Genomic DNA, 11,996 nt, shown 5'->3' with positions numbered 1-11,996 from the left:
CTCTTCCTGTTAAAATGTATTTCTACTCTCCCACAACAGAGCATTAGACTCTCCCCAAAAGAAAGCTTCACAATCGGTGTAAGACCATTGACTTCTCCCTCATCAACATACTTTAAGAGTAGTGTTTTCCCCCTCCAACAAAAGGTGGACAAATAAAAAAGACAATGACACAAAAGTAAAGATACAAACACAACTTGAATGCAAATTTTATTTGTTTTATTTTTTGCCATATCCTCCACAAAACAAAACCTTATCTGCAGGTTATCACAAAGCACGAGTCTATCTGGTGGCAGCGTACACAACATGTGGCTCCAGCTCTCTCTGTGTCACAGGCCTCCGGTTTCTTTGGACGTTTTTCTGGAAGTTGAGAGCTGCGTAGTTCAGATCGTCTGAGCTCACATTCTGAAAACCAGAATATTTACACAGCTGAGTTTGCTACGTATATATCACGTATTTGCTGATATGTGGGTTAAACCAAAAATGATTTTACATAAAATGTGATTTTTAGAGTTTAATACTAAAACATCATACTGGAAGAACACCTGTGCTGTCCAGTGTTAAACACAATTCAATTAGATTATACAGTAAAAAAAGAGTTTAGCTTCAGTAACATAGGCCAGAAATTGGAACTAATGCAGCTATGTAGGTAAAGATGTCTTTTAAAAAAAACATTTTCAGAGAAGAAAACAAAAATCTTCAGAAGAAGGAAACTACTGAGCAGGGATAGCTCAGTAGGTAGAGTGGTTGCCCTACAATTGGGAGGTCGGGGGTTCAAATCCACTGAACAGCTACCCTGAGATACCCTTGAGCAAGGTACCGTCCCTACACACTGCTCCCCGGGCGCCTGCTTAGTGGCTGCCCTCTGCTTCACTGAGTGTATGGGTCAAATGCAGAGGAAAAACAAGCAATTTCCACATGGGGATCAATAAAGTATACATTATTAATTCTACAGTTACCATGACAAACTCTTAGACACTTCTCTTTCCAACATTAATATATCATGACATATTGGTTGCGCATTCTAAGGAAAAAGAAAACAACAGGAACAACAAAAAACAAATAAACATTTACCTTGTTGCTTTTTGGTTCTTGTTCTGCCACTAAATACCAAATACAAAAGTGTCATTAGTTCATTATTACCAGCGTACAAGAGGAGGTACAAGATTTACCTGCCAAAAAGAAGTGAAACAAATTAAAGCCATGTGTACCTTTTTGAAGTTTCCAGATTTTAAAAACCAGAATAATAACCACTATAGTGAGTAAACCAGCCAGACTACCCAGGATGGTGCTTAGCAGGTGTGTCATTCTGTCAGACTCTTCTGCAAAAAACAAATACAAACAAAAACCCATCAGTCCACTTTAGTTGGATTGATTGAAACATAATATTGATATTAACTTTTAGCACATTGAACAGCAAAATTTTAGAAGCCATAAAATAATTTTACTTTCCGTCTTAAAACCCTCTCCTTCATTGGTTTCACCGCCTGTAAAGAAACATGGCTATTATAATATTTTGTGATTTCCTTTTTGTCTCTGAGCTGATTTTGGATTACGTATGAACATAAAACTAACCTGGAGGACAGAAGTCCTCCCTACAAGCTTACCTTGAATTCTTAACTCGACTGCATTGGAAATGACCATATGCTTATTCACATAAAATCCACAGAAATACAGCCCGACATCAGATAAATCCACTTGTGTGATTTTAAGAAACACAGAGGTGTTGTTGGAACTCATATTGAATTTTCCATTTCGAAATCCATCACAGAATGAAGCTTTGCCTTGAGATCCATACATAGCAGCAATGCAGCTGGGCTTAGTTCTGTTGATAACTTTGAACCAGTCTGTCTGTGTTGGATGACTCGAAATGTTGGAGCACTTCAACGTGACTTCTTCATCAAGTTGGACCTCCATAGTCTGAAACTCAGAACCTGAAACAGAGATCCAGCCTGGAATGAAAGAACATGATGTTTATGTCTGAACCTACAGTGTTACAGGACAACAACATCAACTACATTTGTTTACCGGCGTTTCTCATTCCATTATTTGAGAGTACTGAGGTGCCAGTACTTACTGAGGCTGGAGAGAAATAAAGCTGTGCTCAAGACGAAGCTCCTCATCATGCGTTTAATCCTGTAACTGCATGGATAGTTTGTATCACACAGCTCTTATATGGGGGTTAAGAGGGGCGGGGAGTCTTTTGTTTGTGTGTGTGTGTGTGTGTGTGTGTGTGTGTTGGCTTTATATTTTGTGTTTCATCTTGCCATTGCCGCCCTATACAATGCAATAGCTTTGCATGTTTTAGCTTAAGCGAATATCCATTAACATAAAATTTCCACTTTATCATTTTACATTATGTCTGCTTGAGATACGATTTTCAGAAAATTATACAAATACTTAAAAATCCAGTCTGCAGCTTCTGCAGTTAGAAGTATTTATGTGTTTCTAGTCCTTAAAGGTCTAAAAGGAAGCAAGAAGGGGGTGCATTGGTTTTATGCTTGGTGCATTTATTAAGGATCCCATTTATCATGTATTATAATGTCTTATAATCCAAACTTCAGCTCTAAATTGTCTTTGATCTAGTGACACAGGACACAAAATAGAAAATATGAAATGTACACAAGTATTCACGACCTTTCCTCAATACTTGAAGTGCTTTTGGCAAGCTCAAGCTGCATCAGACTGGACGGGGAGGATTGTGCACAGCTATTTTCAGATCTCTCCAAAGACATTCGGTCGAGTTCAAGTCTGGGCTCTGGCTGAGCTCCTCAAAGACATTCGCAGAGTGGTCCAGAAGCCACTGTTTTCTTGTCTTGGATTTCTGCTTAAGTTTTTTGGCCTGTTGGAAGATGAGCCTTTGCTCCAGTCCGAGGACCACAGTGCTCTGGAGCAAGTTAATATCAATGATGACTTTGTACATTGCTGCATTTATCTTTCCCTCGACCTTGACAAGTCTCCCAGTTCCCACAATATAATGTTGCTACCACCATGCTTCATTGTAGGGATAGTATCGTTGTAGCATTATTCTCAAAAAGACTTGTGGCTGTAATTGCTGTCAAAGGTCCTTCAACAAAATATGGAGCAAAGGCTATAAATTCTTATGTATACTGTATGTTATCCTTGACCTAGCTTTGACCCAATATTGGTCATGTGAAACATCACATAAGCCAAGATGAGAAAAAAGGCAATTATCATCATTCATGGTCAAGGGTGAAACGTCTGTGAGACCTTGCCCCACCTCATCATGTGACTTGTTAAAGTTACTGGAGGCAAGATATGAAGAAGAGGTTGAATTTGAAGGGAAGGGATCATAAGACTGGATTATAAGTGGCTGACAGCTGGTGTTGTAAGCCACCACCTCTGTTCAATGGCATTCTTGAAAATTTTGCTTTGCATTTTGTACAGATATGACCTTTTTACTCTAGTATCACCATGAATATGACTTTTGTGGTTCCCGTATGTCCTTAACCTGCTGTTTGAGCTCTTAGGTATAAGAATACCAGTCCTTTATTCTATGTTGTTTTTTTGTTCACATTGTGGTGGCACGAAGGAGGATAACCAGTGAAGGTGACTAAGGCATGTTGACAACACCGCCTGGGGAGGGAGCTACACCCCACGAGAGATTTCTATAGCCAATGTGGATGTTATACTAGCTACCAAAGCCCACAGGCTCGTTATTAGCAAGCAGAGGTGAGGCAGATCAATTTTACAAATCAAAATTTATTAGGAAAAACTATTAAAAGCATAGAACTGTAAAATCAGAGAACTTCTTAAGGTAGCAAGGCTGAGAATGCAAGACTGTTAATTAAAGCACTTTATTAACAAACAATGACTAAAACGACAAGGCTCGCTGCCACAGTGCTACCCTAGTAAAATAGAAGCTCGATAGAATAACTAAACAAAATGGTGGAGACCGGCCACTTGAGGAGGCAGCCTACAGAGAGGAGTGCCCAAGGGTGCCACCAATTACTCACCCGTGTAGTTCCACTGCAAACCTCACTGTCACTCACACTGCAATCTAAGTGGTGCAATCTACCTATTCCTGCTGTGTACACTCTCATGCATCAGGGGGGTATTCCACCTCACGTGGCTAACCCCACAGCAAGAGGCCGTACCTCCACTAAAGCAACAAAACAACAAAACATATACAATATTAAACAATTCAGTAAAAGAGATAAACAAAACAAATACAGCCTAAGATACACTTCTTTATAAAAGCATGATTAAAAGACCATGAAACCATGAGTCAGTCAAGGCCAGTCCATAAGCGTTTATAAAATGACAACAAGACTGAAAAAAGATAGCAGCAGTGGCACAATCCACTCTCTAGAGGGCAATACTAAAATGAGCAGCTTTCCTGAAGAATCAAACCGCTCTGCAGTGCTTAGCCATCTATCACGCTCGGCCACCTTGGATGTGAAAAGTATGCCAAATTCTCCGTGTGGTAGTGAAGCGCAGCTGTTTCTTATAAGGCCTCTAATTATCTGCTGGGAAGGTGTGGATGTTAGCGTTGCATTCGCGGACGTCATGTAAAAGCCTATCCAAAATCTACTTCACTACAACAAGCTAAACAATTTCAGTGAATACCTGAAAATATTTGGCTCTTGACCAGACTATGGACAAAGGTCTTCGCTTTGTATAAGTTCAAAGCATAAATACTTTACATGTTTACCTTCACACAAGTAATGTGACAGTGAGTGAAGTGATTTACCATTGTCAGGTGAGACTGGTATATCCTTTAAACGGAACTGTGTGTTTGTGGTTTCTGGTGAATACGTTATTTTTGGCTCACATAGTATTCGCACATAGTCACTTCTGGGCACTGGCATATTCTGTGATTATTTTATAGTATTTCAGATGTATAAATATAGCCGCTGGTTTTAATAGATCATATTAATGTTGATTTTATACTTTTTTAAAGCATTTTTTACTATCGAAGCCTCATGATTGTCACCTCAGTTGCGCCCAGACCACATGTTGCTCTTTCTTCCTGTCAGACGTCAGACTGACATATGTATGTCACTCCACCCACAGCAGACCATTAGATTCTCCCACGAGGAAGTCAACAGACATCACTCTCATTTCTGACTCACTCACTATAATCACTTAAAGTTTTTTTTTTAATTTTATTTTTTTATCACAAAAAATCATCTGAAAATAACAAAAAAGCAGAGGATGCAAATATGGACTGGATGCACATTTATTTAGTTATTTTGTAAGACATTTATGTGAACCACGACACATACAAACAAAAAGAAAAAAATCATCAGAAAATTAACAGGAATAAGGTATATTCTGTTCAGAGCTTGAGCTGCAGGCGCTTCCTCAGTCTATCTTGTAGCAGCATACACAACATGAGGCTCCTGCTCTCTCTGCGCCACAGGCCTGCAGCTTCTTTTGGTCTTTTTCTGGAAATTCAGAGCTGCGTAGTTCAGATTGTCTGAAGTCATGTTCTGAAAATCAGGATATTTAGTTAAACACTATATGAGACAACCAAGGTGGATTTGTGGGTTATGTGAGTTTCAGAGTGAGATTTTTAGAGGTAAATATAAATAAAAATGAGAAACCACATATACAGTACAAATTATTTTCTTTTTTTTTTTTTCCGTTTTGATTGAAAAAGTTAAAAAAAAGTCCTTTTGGAAAAATGAACGTGTTTAAAAAGCTTCCCAGACAGGAAATATGTCATAAGGACAAACTCTTCACAGTGAACGCTTCAGCTAGCATTTTACCCACATTACATTTTAGAGTTATAATTGGAGTTTTGCAAACTATAGATTTTGCCTGTTTTTAAAAAAACAAACAAAAAAAATTAACTTTTTATTTAGTCTAGATGAACTATTACTAAATAATTTAAAGTTATTAAGTTTTTCTACATTTCTGATATTACTTAAAGTCAAAGAAAATAAAAGATTACAATTGCTTGCTTGGGTTTACTCTATGAAGCAACAGGTTGAGGCTATTCACAGAGTAATTAGGCATTTCAATGAAGCTTTTGAATCACAGAAAACAGTTGTTAGTTGTAAAAAAAGAAGAAAAACTCAAAAAGTGAGTTTACCTTGTTATTTTCTTCTTGCTCTCCAACAGCTAAATGGAAATACCAAAAATTATTGCTTGTTATTAACAACTAAATACATTGTTTTGGACAGGTTAATCAGTTTAGAAGATGAGTGAAGTAATTTGTAAGTAACCTCACCTTTTTGAGATTTCCAGATTTTTAGAACCAGAATAACGACCACTAAAGTGAGCAGACCTGTCAGACCTCCAAGGGCGATGATTATGAGGTTTGTCGTTCCACTGGGCTCTTCTACAAAAATAATTAGATAAAAACATAATTTTTATGATTACTTTAGATATACTATTGATGATAGTGAAATAACTACATGGAAACTGAAAAACATATTTTGAAACAAAAAAATCAATCTTACGATCAGTCTTATTAAAATCCTCCTCTTCTCTGGGTTCACTGCCTGTAAAGAATCATCGTTATAATATCATTTTGTGATCGCATGACATGTTTTCATGCTAAACATGATCAAGAAACGAAACAAAAATATCTAAATCATGAACAAAAGCTTACCTTCAATTCTTAACTCAACTGCATTGGAAATGACTGTGTGCCCACTGATGTACAATCCACAGAAATACAGCCCGGCATCAGATAAATCCACTCGTTTGATTTGAAGGAAGACAAAAGAGACGTTGGAACTCATATTAAAATTTCTGTTTCTAAATCCATGACAGAATGACGGTTCGCTGTCAGGTCCATACATAGAAGAAACACAGCTGGGCTTAGTTTTATTGACCACTCTGAACCAGTCTGTCTGTGTTGGATAGGCAGAAATGTTGGAACACTGCAGTGTGACCTCGTCCCCGTGCTGGACCTTCACAGTCTGAAACTCAGAAGCTGAGATCCAGCCTGAAACAGAAAAACAGATACAACATAACACTGATTTATGTAATGGACAGATAGAATTACATTTGTTTAATATTAAATCAGAATAATGATATGCTGTACTTACTGCGGCTGCAGAAAGCCACTGCTGTTATTAAAGTGAACCTCCTCATTCTGCGTGTAACCGTCTTACAGTCAGGAAACTTTATGTTCTGTAGGGGGGTTTCATTTCATTAGAAAGGGGTGTGGTATTGAATACATCATGCTAGGAGATTTGAATCTACACAGCCTATTTTCATCAGTACCGTTTAAAATGTCAGGCAGCAATTCATTCACACTCGTGCAGGTTTATAGAAGAGTTATCGACGCCTTGTGTGGAAGTAACAGCACACCAGAAAGTGAGACAATAAACATGAATCTGGTGCTGTGCTTTATTGGCAAGAGAAGTTGTTTTGAAGGTATGTAAGACTCTTATTTGGGTACTCCCCCCACGCGCTAAGAAACCAGCTTATTCCACTTATGTCCAACTGCAAATATTCACTTCTGCTTCTTATTGCAGCCCATGAGCATCTTATTTGTCCTCATAAAGATTCAGGTTATCCATTCTTTGCTACACAAGTAGATGATGATACTTCCTCTTTCTGTTTGCTGCTAATCATTATCAAACTTACCAAAGCAGCATAGTGTCAATAGTACTCAGTCAGCTATGTAGCCTTTTGGGATACCAGTGCCCAGTATGGAGGGGGTCAAAGGTGAACAGCCACAAACACTCTGAGGCACTAATGTTTATTCAATATTTGTTAGTAAGAACGCTTTTTAATAGTTCATTCTGTTCTATCTCGTGTTTCATGAACAACATGTTCCAACATGTTCTTTTTTTCAGCTCTTTTTTAATGTAGTTATCACAACCTTTGTTTCCTTGTCATGTCTAGGTTATATCACTTAACTAAACAGTGGATGTATAACAACACTGAACCCTCTAGCTGATGTGTGTGTTTGAATGGGGGACTGACCAGGAATTGCATGTCAATGAGGCCAGTAAGTTACGTTAGGTGCTTTCATGAAAAAATGAAAAATGTATTATTGTGGAGGTATGTAACAACGACAGGCAGAGGAAGGTCCATCCTGTGAACGAGGCTGGTGAAGGTGAGCAGGAAAGGCAGGAGGAGGCTCAAACGTTGGTGGTCCGGGGGTAGTCCTGGGGGGAAAACCAGAGACTGTCAACCCCAGCGCAGGAGGTCGGCCACAGCGAGGGGCCTGGGCCGGCACTACATCACTGTCCGGAAGAACATGTGCTGGTTTAAGTCTGTCAACACACACAGTCTCCCTTCGACCCCCAAAATCCAAAACAAAATGTTTCTGGCCCGGTTCAATAACCCTGAACGGGCCGTCATACAGCGGCCGCAGCGGTGTCCTGTGGGCATCGTGCCTGACAAAAACAAACTTAGCAGTCTCTAAAGTCTTTGGAACAAAGGTGTACGGCACGCAATGGTGCACCGGACCAGGAACCCGAAGCGAGTGCAAAAGCGGGGTGAGAGAGAGCACCGATGGATCGAAGCAGGGAGGAGGATTTTCAGGCAAGAATTCTCCAGGCACGCGGAGGGGCTGACCAAACACTAGCTCAGCTGGGGAAGATCCTCCTTAACCGCAGAGCGCAGCCCAAGCAAAACCCACGGGAGGCGGTCAACCCAATTGCCATCCTTTAAGGAGGCGCGAAAGGCAGCCTTCAGCGACCGGTGGAACCGTTCACACATCCCATTAGCCTGCGGGTTGTATGCGGTTGTGCGGTGGACTTTAGCCCCCAGTCCATCAGCCATGGCCGACCAAAGCTCGGAAATGAACTGGGGGCCTCTGTCTGACGTAATGTCCGCGGGTGGGCCGAAACGCGAGACCCAGGTCGACAAAAACGCCTTGGCCACCACTGCTGCGGTAGTGGACGCCAGGGGGACCGCCTCCGGCCACCTGGTGGTCCGGTCAACAACAGTCAAAAGGTGCGTAAAACCTTGTGACTGCGGCAAGGGACCCACCAGATCGACATGCACATGATCGAAACGTTTGCCGGGTATGAAGAACGGCTCCAGGGGCGCCTTGGTGTGTTTATGAACCTTCGCGCGCTGGCAGGGAATGCATGCCGACGCCCATTCCTTAACAGATTTGCGAAGGCCTGGCCAAACAAATTTAGAGCTGACCAGTTTAACAGAGGCCCGGACCCCTGGATGAGAGAGAGCATGTACCGAGTCAAAAACTTGACGACGCCAGGAAGCGGGAACCACAGGGCGAGGGCGGCCAGTGGAAACGTCACAGACGAGGAGGGGACCACCGTCCTGCACGGGTCTGTCCTCCAGTATGAGGCCCGTCTGGGTGGATTTAAGCGCGAGGATGTCAGGGTCACCGCTCTGATCGGCAGCCATGGCGGAGTAGTCTATGCCGAGAAAGACGGGAGAAACCAGCGCACGGGACAAACAGTCAGCCACATGATTGGATTTACCAGCCACGTGCCGAATGTCCGTGGTAAACTCAGAAATGGCTGCCAACTGGCGCTGCTGGCGTGCACTCCATGGATCGGAAACCTTGGACATGGCAAACGTCAAGGGTTTGTGGTCCACGTATGCGGTAAAGTGACGACCCTCGAGAAAAAACCGGAAATGACGAGACGCCAGGTGGAGCGCCAGTAGCTCCCTGTCAAAAACGCTGTAATTGCGTTCGCTGTCACGTAGCGTACGGCTGAAAAAGGCGAGCGGTTGCCAGACACCCGAGATTCGCTGTTCCAGCACCGCACCCACCGCTATGTCCGACGCATCAGTGGTCAACGCAATCGGCGCTGAGGGGGATGGGTGGGCCAGAAGGGCAGCATTAGCTAACGCTGACTTAGCATCAGAAAACGCTTGGATGCTGTCCGGAAACCAGTCAACGGGGTCATTAGCTTTTTTACCCTTTAACGCCCCATAAAGGGGCTTCAGCAGATGTGCCGCTCTGGGGAGAAAACGGTTGTAAAAATTCACCATCCCCAAAAATTCCTGCAGTGCCTTAACAGTCGTGGGACGCGGAAATTCCGAAACAGCTCGGACTTTGTCAGGCAACGGAACCGCGCCCTCGGCGGAAACACGGTGCCCAAGGAAATCGAGAACGGGCAACCCAAACTGGCATTTAGACGGATTAATAATCAGTCCATGCTCCGCCAAACGCTGAAAAACCTGACGCAGATGGAACATGTGCTGCTCCTTCGAGCTGCTGGCCACCAGTATATCATCAAGATATACAAAAACAAAGGGCAGCCCGCGCAAGACCGAGTCCATCAACCGCTGGAAGGTTTGGGCGGCACCTTTCAGGCCAAACGGCATGCGCAGAAACTCGAAAAGGCCGAAAGGTGTAATTACGGCGGTTTTGGGGACATCCTCCGCGCGCACGGGAACCTGGTGATATCCCCGTACCAAATCGATCTTAGAAAAAACCGAGGTCCCCGCAAGATGGGCGGAAAAATCTTGGATGTGGGGAATGGGATAACGATCGTTCTCCGTGACATTATTAAGACGGCGGAAATCCCCACAAGGTCGCCACCGACCATCAGATTTAGGCACCATGTGTAACGGAGAAGCCCAGGCACTGTTCGAACGCTGCACGATGCCCAGACGCTCCATGGTGGCAAATTCTTCCCTAGCGACAGCCAGTTTGGCGGGGTCGAGGCGGCGCGCGCGCGCGAACACCGGGGGCCCTACTGTAGTTATGTAATGCTCTACCCCATGCTTCGTCACCGTGCTCGAGAAAGTGGGGACAGTGAGTGAGGGAAACTCAGAAAGCAAACACTGAAAAACGTCACCCGAATCTACTGAGTTAGCATGCACCACGGGCTGAGCACCCCGAGTCAAACAGGGTAATGAGGAAAAGGACACAGCATCAATTAAACGTCTGTTAGCCACATCAACCAGTAGTCCGTGAGCACAAAGAAAATCAGCGCCTATTATAGGCACAGAGCTAGCAGCAACAACAAAGTTCCACTGAAAGTCACGGTCGTGAAAGCAAACAGTCACCAACCTTTCACCGAAGGTTTTGATGGGAGAGCCATTAGCCGCTGTTAGCAATGGCCCGCAACCCTCAGCTAGCCTGTCCGAGCCAGCCGGGGGAAGAAGGCTCTTCTGTGAGCCGGAGTCCACCAGGAAACGCCTCCCCGAGCGTGAGTCCTCTAAGAAAAGCAGCCTTTCCTTGTTGCCAGCGGTCGCGGCTGCTACAGAGCGCTGACATGCCCGTTTCCCTGGGTCTGGAAACTGCAAGGCGGGAGGCAGCGCTGTGCCTTCGCTCCAAAACGCTGGTGATAAAAACAAAGCCCCTTTCCGCGGTGCCGCCGTGCAGCGATTCCGGCCACAGTGGACGAGTCGGAGGGCCCGTGGAGCATCGGTGAGGGGGAGGGGGAAAACGCTGGTGGGTCCTGAATAACCGTCTGGACGCCGAAAGTCCTGGTAGCCAGGAGGATGCGATCCGCCTCTTCCGCAAGGGAGCGGTAATCCTTCGTGGCCAATAGCGGGGAGTTGGCAAGGCCAGCGCGCACTGGAGCCGGCAGCTGTCGAAGAAAGAGGTGGGTGAAGAGAAATCCTCCGTCCTCCGCGCCCAGCAAGGACAGCATGCTCTCCATGAGCTCGAGGGCGGTGCCGTCGCCCAGGCCCGCGATGGAAAGGAGTTTCTCGGCCCGCTCAGCATCAGAGAGGGAGTAACGCCGCAGCAGCAGCCCCTTGAGGGCGGCGTACTTGCCCTGGGCTGGGGGATCCCGGAGGAGAGTCATCACACGGCGGGTTGACAGCGGGTCAAGTGAGGCCACCACATGGTGGTATTTAGTGTCGTCGGCTGAAACTCCACGAAGAGCAAACTGAGCTTCTACGTGCATGAACCATGAAGGAGGATCGTGAAGCCAAAAATCCGGCAATTTAAGCGCCACAGCAAACGCAGCCATCGGCGGAGGTGAAGGTCCGGCGGCCGCCGATGCTTCCAGGCCAGAGCTGGCTTCGTCGTCGAGCCTTAGCATGTTCACTACAGGGGTCACCAATGTGGAGGTATGTAACAACGACAGGAGAGGTCTCAGTGTCTCACTCCAACAACTTTATTAACTGAC

At 44.3% G+C, this 11,996-nt stretch overlaps 2 protein-coding genes across 2 annotated transcripts; both read right to left on the bottom strand.

The window, feature by feature from the left end:
• Positions 1 to 239: 239 nt before the first annotated feature.
• LOC101469911 (uncharacterized) lies at positions 240 to 2,128 on the bottom strand. The gene is made up of 6 exons (XM_023154221.2): positions 2,075 to 2,128; positions 1,605 to 1,949; positions 1,446 to 1,484; positions 1,209 to 1,319; positions 1,072 to 1,100; positions 240 to 402 (listed from the first exon to the last, which is right to left on the bottom strand). Exons 1-6 carry the CDS (start codon positions 2,121 to 2,123, stop codon positions 280 to 282), a joined length of 696 nt encoding a protein of 231 aa, XP_023009989.2. The 5' UTR covers positions 2,124 to 2,128; the 3' UTR covers positions 240 to 279.
• Positions 2,129 to 5,184: 3,056 nt separating this feature from the next.
• LOC112430948 (uncharacterized) lies at positions 5,185 to 7,074 on the bottom strand. Its single transcript, XM_024799466.2, has 6 exons — positions 7,023 to 7,074; positions 6,581 to 6,919; positions 6,429 to 6,470; positions 6,197 to 6,307; positions 6,059 to 6,087; positions 5,185 to 5,453 (listed from the first exon to the last, which is right to left on the bottom strand). Exons 1-6 carry the CDS (start codon positions 7,066 to 7,068, stop codon positions 5,331 to 5,333), a joined length of 690 nt encoding a protein of 229 aa, XP_024655234.2. The 5' UTR covers positions 7,069 to 7,074; the 3' UTR covers positions 5,185 to 5,330.
• Positions 7,075 to 11,996: the final 4,922 nt, after the last annotated feature.

The sequence above is a fragment of the Maylandia zebra genome, linkage group LG3 (assembly GCF_041146795.1).
Source record: "Maylandia zebra isolate NMK-2024a linkage group LG3, Mzebra_GT3a, whole genome shotgun sequence".
Lineage (NCBI taxonomy): Eukaryota > Metazoa > Chordata > Actinopteri > Cichliformes > Cichlidae > Maylandia > Maylandia zebra.
This window is presented reverse-complemented; position numbering and strand designations above follow the sequence as displayed.